Source organism: Crocodylus porosus, unplaced genomic scaffold, assembly GCF_001723895.1.
Source record: "Crocodylus porosus isolate Cpor-Errol unplaced genomic scaffold, CroPor_comp1, whole genome shotgun sequence".
Lineage (NCBI taxonomy): Eukaryota > Metazoa > Chordata > Crocodylia > Crocodylidae > Crocodylus > Crocodylus porosus.
Genome location: NW_017728916.1, coordinates 7,341,750 through 7,355,936, shown reverse-complemented (window position 1 = coordinate 7,355,936; position 14,187 = coordinate 7,341,750). Strand labels below are relative to the sequence as shown.

General features: G+C 54.1%; 1 protein-coding gene across 2 annotated transcripts in view; it reads left to right on the top strand.

Moving 5' to 3' along the window:
* The window catches only part of IL13RA2 (interleukin 13 receptor subunit alpha 2), a 19,922-nt gene that overhangs the window by 2,307 nt on the left and 3,428 nt on the right, over positions 1–14,187 (top strand). Inside the window, exons 1-9 of one of the 2 annotated variants that reach the window (XM_019536371.1) lie at positions 1,504–1,581; positions 2,984–3,112; positions 3,940–4,091; positions 6,432–6,585; positions 7,351–7,471; positions 8,623–8,807; positions 10,177–10,334; positions 11,242–11,386; positions 13,388–13,490. In XM_019536371.1, the coding sequence (XP_019391916.1) occupies positions 3,034–3,112; positions 3,940–4,091; positions 6,432–6,585; positions 7,351–7,471; positions 8,623–8,807; positions 10,177–10,334; positions 11,242–11,386; positions 13,388–13,490 (1,097 nt within the window). In that variant the 5' untranslated portion in view covers positions 1,504–1,581; positions 2,984–3,033. Of the gene's footprint in view, positions 1–1,503; positions 1,582–2,983; positions 3,113–3,939; positions 4,092–6,431; positions 6,586–7,350; positions 7,472–8,622; positions 8,808–10,176; positions 10,335–11,241; positions 11,387–13,387; positions 13,491–14,187 lie in introns of those variants that run through there. The other variant, XM_019536372.1, reaches the window with a different exon arrangement.

Below are 14,187 nucleotides of genomic sequence, written 5' to 3'. Positions count from 1 at the left end.
TGTGCCCGCTGTGCAAAAATACTTCTTTGTGTTAGTTTTAAACAGACTGCCCACTCATTTCATGCTCAGTCTTGTCTGGTGAGAGATGGGAAATAGTCAGTCCCTACTGGCATTCACTTTCCCATTTATAAACTCTTCTCTTGCCCCTCCTCAAGTGTCTCTTCTCTAAGCTGACATAAGTAGCAGAAAAGCAGGGGGTGAGTTAGGGTTAGGGTTCTGGAGGGAGATGTCAGGAGCAAAGTGACGGGGCTGGCTGTACAGCACCATAAGCCCTGTATGGCAAGCAGGTGGAAGGCAGGGTAAATATGCTATCCTGCTTTATAGATTAGCTGAATAAAATATGCAGAGCATGTCTACATGTGCACTTTAATGTGCATTAGCATTGGCAATGCATGTGCACCCCCTGAAACTGGCTTCCACCAACTGTGCCAATGGTGCCCGTGGGCAGTCACTGCTCGCCACCCCCTCCCCATCCCCCACTGGCGGCGTCTGCAGGGGTAGCCGACCACTTGTCAGAGTCCCCCCCCGCCATCCTCCTGCCACCGACATCGCTGCGGCTGCCTGCTCAACCCGCCCTCACCCCCGACGTCAGCCTGCGGGGCCAACCTGCTCACCGCTGCCGCCACCACTGGCAGGCGGTCACCGTGCCCCCCTAGCCTTAAGAGGCACGAGGCATTCATGAGCATTAGCCTATTTTAATGCGCATTAACGCATCACTAAAAATGTGCTTTTTTAGTTAATGTGCATTAAGTTAGGCTAACGCATCACTTAAAAACCATGGACGTCTACATGTTCATTAATGCTCTTTAGGTAATGAGGTACTAGAAAAATGTGTGTTAACCTGTTTTAATGCGCATTAGTGAAAGAGCATAGGACATTTTTACACGTGTTGTGGGACGCAGTGCTGGGCACTTTAATTAGCAAGCTACGCTAGCTAAAAGTGCCCATGTATTAGTGTCGCTGTGAGTCCCTGTGCTGAAAAAAGTGACAGTGAGGCTCTTTGAACTAAAGCACATTGAACGTGTTTTATTTCAAAGCGCTCCGCCACCACTTTAGTGCAGAGACGCTGATACATGATGCAGAGGGCTGCTACAGCTTGTCAATTTTTGTGCTCCAATAGACTCAACTGAGTCTGCTCCAATGCACTGGATTTCCAGCGTGCTGGAGCAGGCTCCATGTACATGTATAGGAGCCCATAGTTTTTTTGTGGTGCTTTAATGTGCATTAAAATAGAATAATGCACATTAAAGTACACATGTAGACATGCCTGGTGCTCTTTAGTTAATGCACATGGAGACAGGTTAATGCGCATCTCACAGTGAGGGTGTTAGATTTCATGAGTATTAACTGAAGTGCAGTAATGCATGTGTAGATGCTCCCACAGAGGGAGTGAGCACAAGCACTTGTGAAGCCACGTTACCCCCATGAGGTGCTGTGGAAGGACATCACGGATCCGGGGCTGAGCGGCGTGGGCAACTGGGGTACAGTAAGTGGGAAACCAGGAAGGAGGGACAGTGCTGGGAGCAGCAAAGCGGCCAAGACCCCAGAGCGGCACAGGAGGCATCACACAAGCTAATCCAGGTACTGGCACAAGACTCTGTATCCCGTTTAGCTCACGCAGGCTCATGTTCATCTTGCGGTCAATGGTGACCCCCAAGTCTCTTTCGTCCGTAGTGCTAGCCAGCGTAGCACTGCCGAGCCTATAAGGATGCTGCAGGTTTTTCCTCCCAAGGTGGAGAACCTTGCCTTTTTCAGTCTGTGCCTTTCTGCAGCTGATGTCAGCCAGATGCTCATTCATGCAGCCCCGGGCGTCTTCTCTTAACTTGACAGACCTGACGGGTGAATTTGGGGAAGAGCTCAATACCCCCCAGAAAAGCCAATTGGCTCTGGCACCTGGGGGTGATTAGTTCACAGTCTGTAGACCAGGACACTGTAGGACGGCAAATCCCGAGTTTGGGAAACATCATTGGAGCCTATACAGGGCTGACAATTTTGTAACATCTTTTATTTTTAGTGTTGAATGTGTGTTTCTAATAAGCCCTGCTTGCTCAGCTCTCAGCACTGGGGAGTAGAGATGCTCCCATTTCACAGGGCTGCTGGGGGCAAGTGGAGTCCTAGAGAGTATGCTGTCATGACTCTCACACTTCGGGAGTCCACCTCCGCTTTCCATCTGCCCAAAGTTTCCAGGAGTCCTTGAGGCAACTCCCATCCTCCCCACAGACTCCTAACAGCTTGTTTTCCAGATCCCGGGGCTTTTTGCACAGCTCCCCTGGCCACCCCCATCACGATGCCTCAGGGGACCCTCCTGGTGTCCCTTGGACCCTTTCCCACGTGCTCTGAGCCAGTCAGGACATGATGCATTTGCCCACTTATACATGTCTTCCTTGGAAATTTGCTTCATCTAACATCAAGGATTTGTTTAAACACAAAAAAAGCCCCAAAAGAAAATGAAGATTTTTTTTTTCTTTGCAGTTCTCAGGCACCAAAACCTGAGATTTTTTTTTTAATTGAAAGCATACAATTTGGGTGGAGTGGACCAAAGATTCAGCATATGCGGCTGTCAAAAACTAGACAGCATTTAGTTGTCTCCTGGGACCCTGAGCCACCGGGCCTTCATGCCAGAATTGCTAGTTTTGATTTAAAGTCCTTGGCCTGTTTAGTGTTTGTATAAGTGACCCGCGCCCAGGGAGCTGGTGATTGTCCTGATTCAGGGTTTCTCTGGAAGCTCCCCAGTAGACGCTGCTATGACCGCAGACAACAATCACATCCGATTTAGTGCCGTCTTAGTCAGAAACTATTTGGCACGGAGCCAGATCCATTCTCATTGCTAAATTCATTATGAAAACCCTATGGGGAAATGAATAATCTCTGGCTGATAAAAGATTAAATGCTTGCAGAGTGGTTATCTGTGCTTATCACACATCCACCTCTCCTTCAGCTCATTGCTTATCCTGAAAACTTTATAACTCAGCTCGTTTTCTAGCCTACTGCTCCTCCGGCCAAATACGCCGTCCCCGGGACTCTGGTGTGGAAATGGGCGTCTGGTGGGTCGCCGCGGTCTCTGCTCTCCTGGTTTGGTGCTGCAAGGGATCCTCAGCTCACCGGCTCTCAGGTAAACCGGGTGTCGCTTAGGTCACACTTTTGCCTAATCTCTGTGGCAGGTGCATCTTCCTCTGGCCCTGGCAATGGCCAGACCCCTCCGGATGAGCTGACCTGCCTCTTGCCAACTGCGGGGCCGGGGGCTGTGCTTGGAGACCTTTCTCTAATGGGAAGTTTGCAATGAACTTCGAGGGGGCTGCCAGGTTGATGCGCTGCAGAGGCACCGCACAGAGCCACGGTGTTGGAGGCACTCGGGGTCTCTGGTAGGAGCGCTTGCAGCCGTGTCCCGAGCACAGGTGGAGTCCCAGGGAGGAGGCGGGAGATGTACAGACAGATGTGCTGCTTTCAGTGCACATCACCTGGGCACCATGGAGTCCTTTGAACAGCGCCTGGCCTCTCCTACAGCGACCGCAGCTCCTGCTTGGTGCCGCCTTACCGCCCACGGCTGGGGGGGGCCCTGCTCTCACCTAAGTGAGACGCGAGTCTGAGCAAATCGTCCTGTGCTGATACTCAAGCCGGACAACGGGGTGTTTGCAATTAAGCGGGCGCTGCAGGTACACAGGCATGTATATGCCCAGGAAGGAAGATGGCAGTTCTGCATGACTGCTAAACACTTTGAACCGAGCCCAAATAGTTTGTTTTTCACCCCAGAAGCAGTTGCGTGCTTATAGTGGTGCACCGATCCCCCCCCATCCTGCCCCATGCAAGCCAGCTTCGGAGATCACCGCAGCTAGACAGTGACTGGGAACCAGAACTTGGTGTCATTTAAGAAACGTTTGGGCTTTTTTTAGTCTCTTTAAATCAACTGTGTGTTTTTTCTGCCCGTTTTCCCCACTTCAGTTGACCCCCCGCAAGATCTTCAGATAGTGAACCCTGGACTCCTAGGCCATCTCTACATGCAGTGGAAGCCCCCGCTTTCCCTGGAGGCCTTCAATCAATGTACAGTAGTGTACAAGCTAAAATACCACAATGCCGGCAATACAGACTGGAAGGTGAGATAAGGCGCAGCGCAGCGACGTGCCGCGCGTCCCCATTGCTTCCTCTTTATTTCACCCACCGGTTTTTCTCTTTAAGTGAATGATGAGAAGTTGTTAGAATAGCGACAGCAATGTCCTTTGACGGAGCCGAGCGCCGACACAAACAGGTCGATGGGTTAGAAACGTGCTCGGGAGCTGCTGCGGGGTCCGACTCTGCCCAGGGTAACCCCACCACGGCTCTGCAGGGCCCCTTCCCCTCTTTGCAGGGCTTCTTCTGGCCCCTTGGGCTGCATCATGCTCTACCGCTGCTACTCGGTCAGGCCCGGGCCAGGACCCACGCGAGCAGGCAGCACTGAGCAGCAAGGCACAGCAAATCCTCGGGGATTTGTGGCGAGCAAACTCCCATCCTTAAAAACAAAGCTCCGGTGCAATGCACCCTGACGGCTAGAGATCAGCCACGCAGGTGAGACACTGTTCGTGGCTGCATGAAACAGCGGCCACGAAATAAAAGACAAGCCACAATGACAGGAGCAGCTGCCGGTGGTGAGCCAAAGAAGCACTTGTGGCTCAGGAGTCGTGGTCTGAATTCATGGTGCTACAGGCCTCATTGCTCTGCCTTTAACTTGGCCTTGCACATAAGTCAGCCTCACTTGTTCAGGTTTAATTACAGGAAGGCCAGCTTTTTCCTGGAATCTCCACTGATGTTCCTGCCAGAGTCAACCCAAAACTGGGCATCGCAGCACAAGCCAAGAACAAGTGTTGAGCACCCAATGATAGGTCAACCCTGCATATGAGTTGCAAGTTATTTTATGGACTCAAAACTCATGGAAGAGGTGATATCTCGTATTAGATCTTTGCAAACAAATTATCTGATTTAATTGCAAGCTTTCGGGCGCACCCACCCTTCATCAGGCATAGGAGAGAGCGGGGATTGTAAAAGTTCTTCTAGGTAGAAATGAAAATGAATGAATCCATATGAATTTTCATTTCTACCTAGGCAAACTTTACAATCTCTGTTCTCTCCTGTCCTTGATGAAGGCTGAGCGCACCCAAAAGCTTGCAAATAAATCGGTTAATTTTTTTGTAACTACCTAGTTAGTCTAATAAAAGATATTGCCTCTTCCCCAGGTTTTGATTCCTTTTGCCTCTAGACCAATATGACTACAACCCGGGTACCTGGCACATGTTATTTTATGGCTCTTTTTAAAGGGCAAAAGGTCCCTTGCTGGGGTCGTTTGACCCCGGTACTCTTTCCTGCCATGGCAGGGGCTCGGACTTGATGATCTGCTCAGGTCCCTTCTGACCCGACCAGCTATGCAACTATGAAAGTTCAACCGTACGGTAAAAGCCAGCTTAAATTTGAATGCAAAAATCTAAACTCTTGGTTCAGAGATGATACCTTTTATTAGACCAATTGAGAAACTGCAACAACAAAAAAAGATATTTTTCTGCAATTAGATTAAATTTGATGCATCTCCTAGCGTTCTAATATTTCTTTTATCCGGGAAAGGTTTTGGTAATGACCTCTTCCTTTTAACTGGGTGCTGTAGCTGGAATCAAGTAATCTATAAAGCAGACTTGCCTTTCTGGCCTCATGAGAGCAGGGAAGACAGGTTTGTGCGAGTCCTGATCCTGCGATGTCCCAGAGAGCCTTTCCAGCGAGCATCCAGACACCAGGTCGGGGCAGGAGGCCAAATGAGAGACGGCAGCATCGACGCCGCCTGGTCTCGCATGACCGTGAGCTACTAGCCCAGGGCTCGCCAGGCCGTCTGCTCACGAGAGCCGCAGAGCAGTGATAAGCAGGCGCGGGATCTTCCCCATCCTCCTTATAAATCCTGCTGCTCTCGCTAGCGAGAAGGAAGAGGGCGTTGGCATGATGCATCTCCCTGGCTGCTGGTCACCATTCCCAGCTCGTTGCCACTTGCATTTTGACATAAACCTCTCCCGCCAGGGCCGTTTGGTCTCGAGCCTGCCCGCCGGCTTCACGGGCTCCCATCCCCACTGCAGCGAAGGACAGAGGCAGGGAGCCTCGCTGACTGTGGGCAACCTGCACCAATAGGACTAGCGAGACCGGTGCTTTTGGGGCATGGTTCTGCAGCACGGTCTGTTCGGGAGGCGCTTTGCACTTTGCCCGGCTAACGTCTTGCACGGCCGACTGATGAGATGCAAGCCCAGTTAGGTCAGAGCAGGATCGGTGCTTTCTGACAGCGGGGTGGTCCTCTCCATGCAGAGGGCGGATGTCACGGTTGTCGCAAGCAACGTGTGCACCAAGCAGGGAAGGAAAGGAGCAGCGTGGTGCCAACACAGCCACGTAAAGCCCTGAGATTTATCATCATTTCCTCTGTCTCAACCCAGGTTATCTTTACCAAGAAATTAAAATATGGCGACAGTTTTGACCTCAACCGGCCCGTGGAGGCAAAGGTGCAGACACTGCTGGAAGGGCCCTGTGCCAATGGATCAGAAGTGCAAAGTGAATGGACTCACGCCAGCTTCCAGCTTCCTGCACAAGGTTAGGAGCGGGCAGCATCCCAGCCTGCATACGGTTTGCTTGACAGCACACATCTAACCCGTCAGTGCTGGACCGAAGATCCCAGTACACAGTCAGTGCTGCCCCAGTGACATTGCATCTCCTGAGCTGCGGCGCACACCGCGTGTCCTGTGCAGCTCCTGGGACAGGGGCAGATGCTGCTTTTGTTGGGGGGGGACCGCTCTGTCCTGCGACAATTTGCGAGTGTACAGATGTGCACGGTCTCTGTCAAATGCAGCCAAAATGCACGGGTTAAAGAGCGTGTTGTTCTCTGCTCGTGTCGGCCCTGTCTGGGTTAGGAAACCGGTGCTGGCTCTTGCTGCTCGCTGCACAGCAGCGGGAGCCCCGCAGCTCAGCCTCGGCGCTCTTCCTCTACATCCTCTTCCGCCTCCGGGCTTGCTGCAGTGTTGCTCTGCCCCGCTTATGCCCTACGGCTCCCCGCCCATGCAAGTGTACATTTGCCCCCAAAGTAGCAGTCGTGCTCCTTTAGCCTGCACGGTGGCTTTAGCCAGCGTCCCTGAAACCCTCGGCAAAGCCTCCCGAGCAGACTCAGAAACAGAAGGGCTGGAGATGTGCGACTTCTGGCCTTTTTCAGCGCATGGTCGAAGTCAATCGATCGCTCTCTTAACGCGACATGCAGAGGGGCTGGAGCGGGGTGGGACTGAGGCCTCCCCTGGGCTCACGAGGATGTTTCTTTGAGCGGGGCCTCCCGGGCGCTGCAGGACTCGTCTCCTTCCCGTTTCACAGGCGCGCTGGAGTCGCGGATCCAGGACTTCCACTGCGTCTACTATGACTGGGAGCATCTTCGCTGTACCTGGCAGCCGGGCCGGCAGGCCCCTCCTGGGGCCCGTTACGAGCTGTATTATTGGTACGTACCGTCGCGGCGGGCAAGCACACGAGTTGGGGTGCTGCGTCCCATCTGTGCCCCGGACAGACGTCCATCGCTGTCCAAACCATCCTATACAAGGACGCAGCCCGGAGCGCTCAGCTGCACCTTCCCGTTACTCACGGAGCCCAGACGTGAGTCTCACGGGAGTCGAGGCCTGTCCGACATGTTCGTGCTTGTTCCTCCTCTGCAATCCAGCTCCTCGAAGTCCTTAAAATCTCTCTTGTAAAAGGAGCTGAGCCACGAGGGTGCAGCAATGCCAGCCCTTGGGGGTGGGCTCCATGCACATCAGCTCCTCCTGCCAGTCCCCTTGCCCCACTGAACATCCTGGTCCTGGGAAAAAGGAAAAGGTCAGGCTTTTGGTTCACAACCAAAGTAAATGGGCATGATGCAGAAACGAGCTGCTGACAAGTCAGAGCTTTTAATTTCGTCCTGTAAATTGGACATCGGAGAAAGTTCCCAATTCTTTTTAAAGCAGCTACATTATTTTGGCAGATCTGGTAAAAGCACAAGCTCAGTTTCTAAAAACATAATGTTTTAACAGCAGAAAGCCCAAAGGCTATTTGGAAAATGTAACCCAGGCGTGGAAACAAGTCCTCGGCATAGCAGCTTGCGTGCGGAGCATGGGCTTGGGGGCGGCTGGAGGCGCGCGGGGCAAGGTTGTGACGCCGTTGCCTGTTGGCCCGGGGGCCAGCGGGGAGAGGCCGTGCCCAGCTCGGGCAGGCGGCGCCGGGCTGGATGTCGTGCCGGCTGCATTCATGGGCAAGGCGTCACGAGGACTGCAGCGTTTCTAGCAGCTCAGTGAGCCATCTCCCAGCCGCCGCGGCCTGGCACCACCCAAGCAGTCGGCAGGCCCAGACACTGGCAAACCCAAGGACGGGGACTCACGGACGGACCGTGCGTGTCCAGCCCTGACAGCCCGCAGGAGAGCTGGGCAGCTGCACAGCCCAAGCTGTTTTCCATCATGCTCATTTTGTTGCATAAATAGATGACGTTTGCCATGAAGGACCATGCGTAGCAAATGCCTGCAACCTCAAGGGTCTGGTCTGAAGGCCAGGCGAGTCTAGGCAGCCCTGCAGCGCGCGGGCGCTCGCGTGCGTGCTACCTGACAGCCTCTCCCCCCGTGCACCTAGGTACGCTGGGCTGGGCGACCCAGCGCAGTGCCACGACTACGTCTGGACGCGGGGGAAGGCCACGGGCTGCCAGCTGCCGAACCTGAGGCAGGCGGAGTACCTGGACATCACCGTTTGCGTGAACGGGTCGGCGGAGCCCGCGCGGCTGCAACCCGCCTACTTCGTCCTCAAAATTAAGAACCTAGGTGAGGCGAGCAGCGCGGCCGGCGTCACGGCCTGCGGCGCAGGGATGGAGAGGCTGTAGCGGGAGAGTTTCCAACATCCCCTTGGTAAACCACCTGCTCGTTTGCCCCCACGGTCGCAGGGAGGTACAGGCATCCCCATGCGAGAGGCTTTGGCTTGCGCTGTGCCGGGGGTCACACCCTGGCCTCTCAATGATGGAGGAAAGGGCCGCGGGCAGGTATTGCACGTGCTCGATAGCGGGGGCAGCTCTGACCCAGAAGTTCCTAAACCGCCCGTGCTGGAGGCTGGGGTGGGGTAGTAGGAGGGGGTGGACGGTGCTGGACATGCCCCGTTCACCCTCCCCCTGACGCAGACCTAAGGTCTGCCCCAGCCCACGGCAGTTCCCACGTCCGTACGAGAGGACAGCGGTGCCGCGCTGATCCGGTCGGCGGGGCGAGGTCTACCCCCTCGGATCCACGAGGCGATGAACAATAACCGTAACTTTGCCATAACATGCATGAGGGATTAAGGATGTACGGTGCTCTGAGCACAAGACGTACCAGGCCAAGGGAAAATGGCCTGTCTGGAGAAGCAGCTGGTTTGCGTCTCTCCTAAGGGCCGCATTCAGAGGAGGGTGTGGATGTTTTTGTATAATTACCTCTGAGACGTTAACCCTGGCTTAGCGATAGCGTGGAGGATGCTACAGGATGCTGTCAGCACGCCTGCTGCCCTCTGCTTGACCATTCCTCGCTGTCCCTAGAGAACGGTGCCGGCCCCCCCGGCCGGAGCAGACAAGCGTAGGAATAGGAGCATCACACGTGGGGTAGACCCAAGGGCTGTCTCCGAGCACGGCAAGTTGCAGATGCCTTCAAGGGAGGCAGGACACATGCTAGGGAGTGTGCATTATCCTCCCGCCAGGCCCCTCTAGCCTCATAGTCTGGCTCCGAGAGTGATTAACAGACTTATCATCCAGGAATTTATCCAGTCCCCTTTTAAACCTGGCCATGCACCTCCTGTGGCAATGAGTTCCACGAGTGAACAACACGTTGCATTTAATAAAGCACTCCTCTTGTTAGCTGTAAGTCCGCCTCTTACCTAATTTCACCTCGCTCCCCGCAAGAGCAGGGCAAGCCGGAGCCAGCGTGCAGGCTCTGCGCCCGTCTCACGTGCTTGCCCCTTCCAGTTCAGCTGCAGGAGTGTTTGAACGGCGGCACCACCTGCAGCAAACTGGATTTCGGAGCAAGGCTCCAGCCCCGGAGTTAAGTTCAACGCTTCTCTCTCTCTGGCCTCCGCTCGGGTCAAGGGCACGGGGTGGGTTTTCATGGGACAAGCAAGCTTCGTAATGAGCTGCCCTGGGGGAACAGGCTGATGGCTTATCATTATTCCTTCTAGTAAAACCTCCTCCTCCTGAACGGCTGGTGCTTTCCATGTCTGCTTCCAAGGAAATTCATATGCAGTGGAGCTCTCCCGAAGGAGGAACCCCTCCCGAGTGCCTGGAGTACGAGGTGCAGCTCCAGGGCTCGAGCAGCCACGCGGACACTGCCTGGTTGGTAGGGATCCCACTCATGTCACCCGACAGCAGTTTGCAATTAATAAAAGCGAAGGGAGGGATGATTAAAGCCAATTCCTGGCTTTCCAGCTGGGCTGGGAAGGAGGGTGAACGCTGCAGCTGAACACGTCACCTGGCCCCAGTCCTGCGTTGTTATTTACTCAGCTGGGTGACGGGATGGGATGGTGCATTAGCCGATGCCGGTGCCGTGCGGTGCAGGACAGGGCGGTGGTGTGGGTGCAGCTGGGCATCCTTCCCCCGTGGAGAGAGGTCGATGTCCTGCTCCATCCGGGTTCCTGCTCCATCCGGGTGGCCGAGAGCAGCTGGGGCTCCAGGCCAAAGTTATGCTTAATATAGACAGACATTATCACAACGGGGCATGGCCACATGTACGTGTTGCCTTCCAAAGAGGTCCGGTGGCATAGAGCGGCATATGAGCATGACAGCAGCAACCGACCCTTCCCATGCAGTCTCTGACACGTCGCTGTGGCCACGGTGCTGCCTGGCTTCAAGCAACATTTTCACTGAAATCCCCAGAGCGTTTGGTCCGATGACACCACAGCACTAATTTCTGCAAAGACCTAGGCAACAACACGTGGGCAGCATGCATTGCCTTCTGCATTGCTCGCGTGCAGATGCACGCCTTAGCAGATGCGGAGTAGTAGTTCATGTTATGACAGACCCCACTAATTAGCAAGAATAAGTGGTGGGTATGATCTTTCACATGGCATGAAGACCTTTGTTTTGTTGTTGTCAGTCGTTTCATGCCTTTCATCAGATGACCAGCCTGGGGTTTATCCCCAATCACTTTAAAATCAGAGACGGAGTTCAGGGTTGCAGAAACACTGGATGGAGCCAGAGCTAAGTGCTGTTACCTGACCTTCCCCTTGTATCCTCTTGCTTTGCAGTCTGTGTCCACCCAGCTAGAGACTAGCTTTATCTTCTCCCAGGCCAATGGGACTCACTTGTCCTGCGTCCGCGTCCGCGGGAGAACAAACATCTTCTGTGCCGACCAGGGCTTCTGGAGCGACTGGACGCAGGAGTGCTTTTATGGTGAGAAACGTGGGTCCTGGCAGCAGTCCTTAGTGGTCCTGAGACCTGCAGATCCAGCCCAGAGCTGGTTTTGTGGTGCCGAAGCACGTTGCAAATATGGGCTGCATCACCCTCGCCCATCCCCTGCCCCACTGGGAAGGGGAACTGGCCTGTTATGGCCACAGAGCCTGGCCTGGAGCAGGGGGTTGCGGCGTTGCTGAGCTGGGAGCTCAAACAGCGGAGAACCGAGGAGCGAGGGCTTCCCTGCTCCATGCAAACTTTCTCTTGATCTCCCCGCGGCATGAAACCGTTCGCACGAAAGCTGGATGGAAACCAGCGCTAGAGTCATGACACATGGTCAGGCACTAACTTTGCAGCTGGTTGGCTCTTGTTAAAGCTGGAGAGTTGTTTTTACAGTGTGACAATTTGCACGTGGGGCCGGTCTAAACGTACTGCACGATTTACCAGTTAATTGTGTCATAATGACTTATCACTCGTGGGCAGTCTATATCTGCTGCGTGTTGAAGCAGCGCGCTGTGTAATGTATGCAACGTGTAGCGGCAGCCTTAGACATTTGTGAGGTTGCCCCACAAGGCAAGGGAGCCCGCCGCTGCTCTGGTTTATACCCCGAGGCTGCTGCTGCAGGAGCAGGGTAGCACACTGGGCAGCTGCCGCCTTGGAGGACTCCCTTCCCCTCACCTGGGAGCCTCTGCGCATCCCCTGGCCACCTGCACCCGGCTGCAGGGCGTGCAGCGAGGGGCACTTCAGATCACTGGGCAATGGGTCATACTTGTAACGGGGTTATTGCCTTTCTCCCAGACTGGGAAAGGCAGAGTCTGTGCAGGCAGCCAAGGACCTCAGGGCAGGTTGAGCAAGTGAAGCCTCTGAGGAAATAAAAGCTGTGAGGCAGCACCGGTGGAAAACCCCCAGCCCCGGGGCAGTGGCTGGATGAGTGGAGGTATGTAGCAGCCTCGTTGCTGCACCGGGGACTCTCCCATCTGACTCTCCTGCCCGCGGCGCACTGCAGAGCTAACTCCCTTCCTTTGAACTCATCAATCATCTGGTGGGTGGAGGCGAAGGCTGCCGGCCATGTCCTGCAGTACACAATAGGACCGTGCCCTCCAGGGCACCTATGACTGCAAAGGTAGATGGGAAAAGTGAATCAGCCATCCTTCTGCTCACTGCCTCCCTTCCCTGCGGCCATCTGCAGCATCAAGGGGAGCTGCCTCGCTCAGTAATGCTGCGTGCAAGCAGCAGCCTCCTCCAGTGAACCAAGGCAGGCACAAAGGACTGTGGGGTGAGCAGGGGCAGGCGCGTTGCCCAGTGACCCCAGATGGCACTAAGGGCTTCAGCTGACCTGTCCTAAACTGGGGGGACCAGGCGGGCTGCGTGGCAGGCACCGAACCCAATACGAGCTCTGTTTGTGCTCAGGTTGGATTCCTGTTTTTATGGAGCTGCCAAGTGTCTGCTCAGGTGGGACAGGGGGCCAGGGTCTGCAGGGGAGCCTTTCCTTTCATTGATCCAACCTCAGCGCAATGTCTGGAAGCTGGAAGTCTAAATTCCTTTCGTAAATAGATACTATGGGCCCCACTTCTCCCAGGTCCATAGGTGTGAATCCAGACTAACACCAGGCAGCTGACACCAGAGCAGCGGTGAGCTCCCTTGCCTTGTGGGGTAACCTCATTAATGCTTTTTTTATAAAAGCTTCTTTTCCTTATGGAAATAAAGGTGGTGAAGGGTGGAAGGAGGAAGACTCAGCTCAGCAAGTCGCTGGCGTCTGTAGTTTTGCATTAAATAGAGTGCATGTCTGGATACCATGTGGAAGGACTTAAATATCTGGCAACGTTCATGTAATGCTGCCATGATCCTGTAAGGACAGGGATGGGGATGGGGAATAATGCAGATGTCCAGGTGACCCTGAATCGCCTTGCAGCCAGCACTCCCCCATCCCCTTGCAAGGTAATGTGACCCCTTTCTGAATGCAGGGCTCCCTTCATCGTGCTTTGTGGCTTGTCTTTGCAGTGCCCAGGAAAGACGAAAAGCAGCTATTCATTCTCGTTGCGGTCGTCTTGAGCTTCTTCAGTGTCATCCTGGCGATCATCTTTGCTGTGCACTGCAAGAAGAGGTGAGTGCTAAGGCAGCCCCGCGCCCTCAGACTGTTCTGGTGGGATTGAACGGTTAAAAAGGGAGCAAAGACAAGTATCTGGTAAGATGCTGCTGAATTTTGCCTCTGCTGGCAGTGATCCAGGAGCCAGTTTGAGGCTGGGAATTGCCTGTAACAAGAGTCTGGTTTTCCAGACCAGCAACAGATACTAAATGTGCATATAAATAGTTGTCAGTGACCCACCCTAAGACATGTCACCTGCTTTACTGGATGCTTAGCAAGACGTGCTTGGCTGTTTCCAAGCAGGCTTGCTCCATAGACGTTCCTGGGAAAACTCAAAGGTTTTGAGGTGCAATGTCCTCAACTCTGGGGCAGATCCACTTAACGTACATATTGCACCACCATGAATCGAGACCCTCCATCAATTTCAGTTCACCTGCAGAATGAAAGCTCACACTTTGTCATAGTTTCATAGTTGGTCAGGTCAGAAGGGACCTGAGCAGATCATCGAGCCATAGCAGGAAAGGATACTGAGGTCAAATGACCCCAGCAAGGTGTTCATCCAGCCTCCTTTTGAAGACCCCCAGGGTAGGAGCCAGCACCATTTCTCCTGGAAGCTGGTTCCAGATCCTAGCTGCCCTGACCGTGAAGTCACCTCCTGATATCTAACCTAAACCTACCCTCTGCCAGCTTGTGACCGTTATTCCTGGTCACTCCT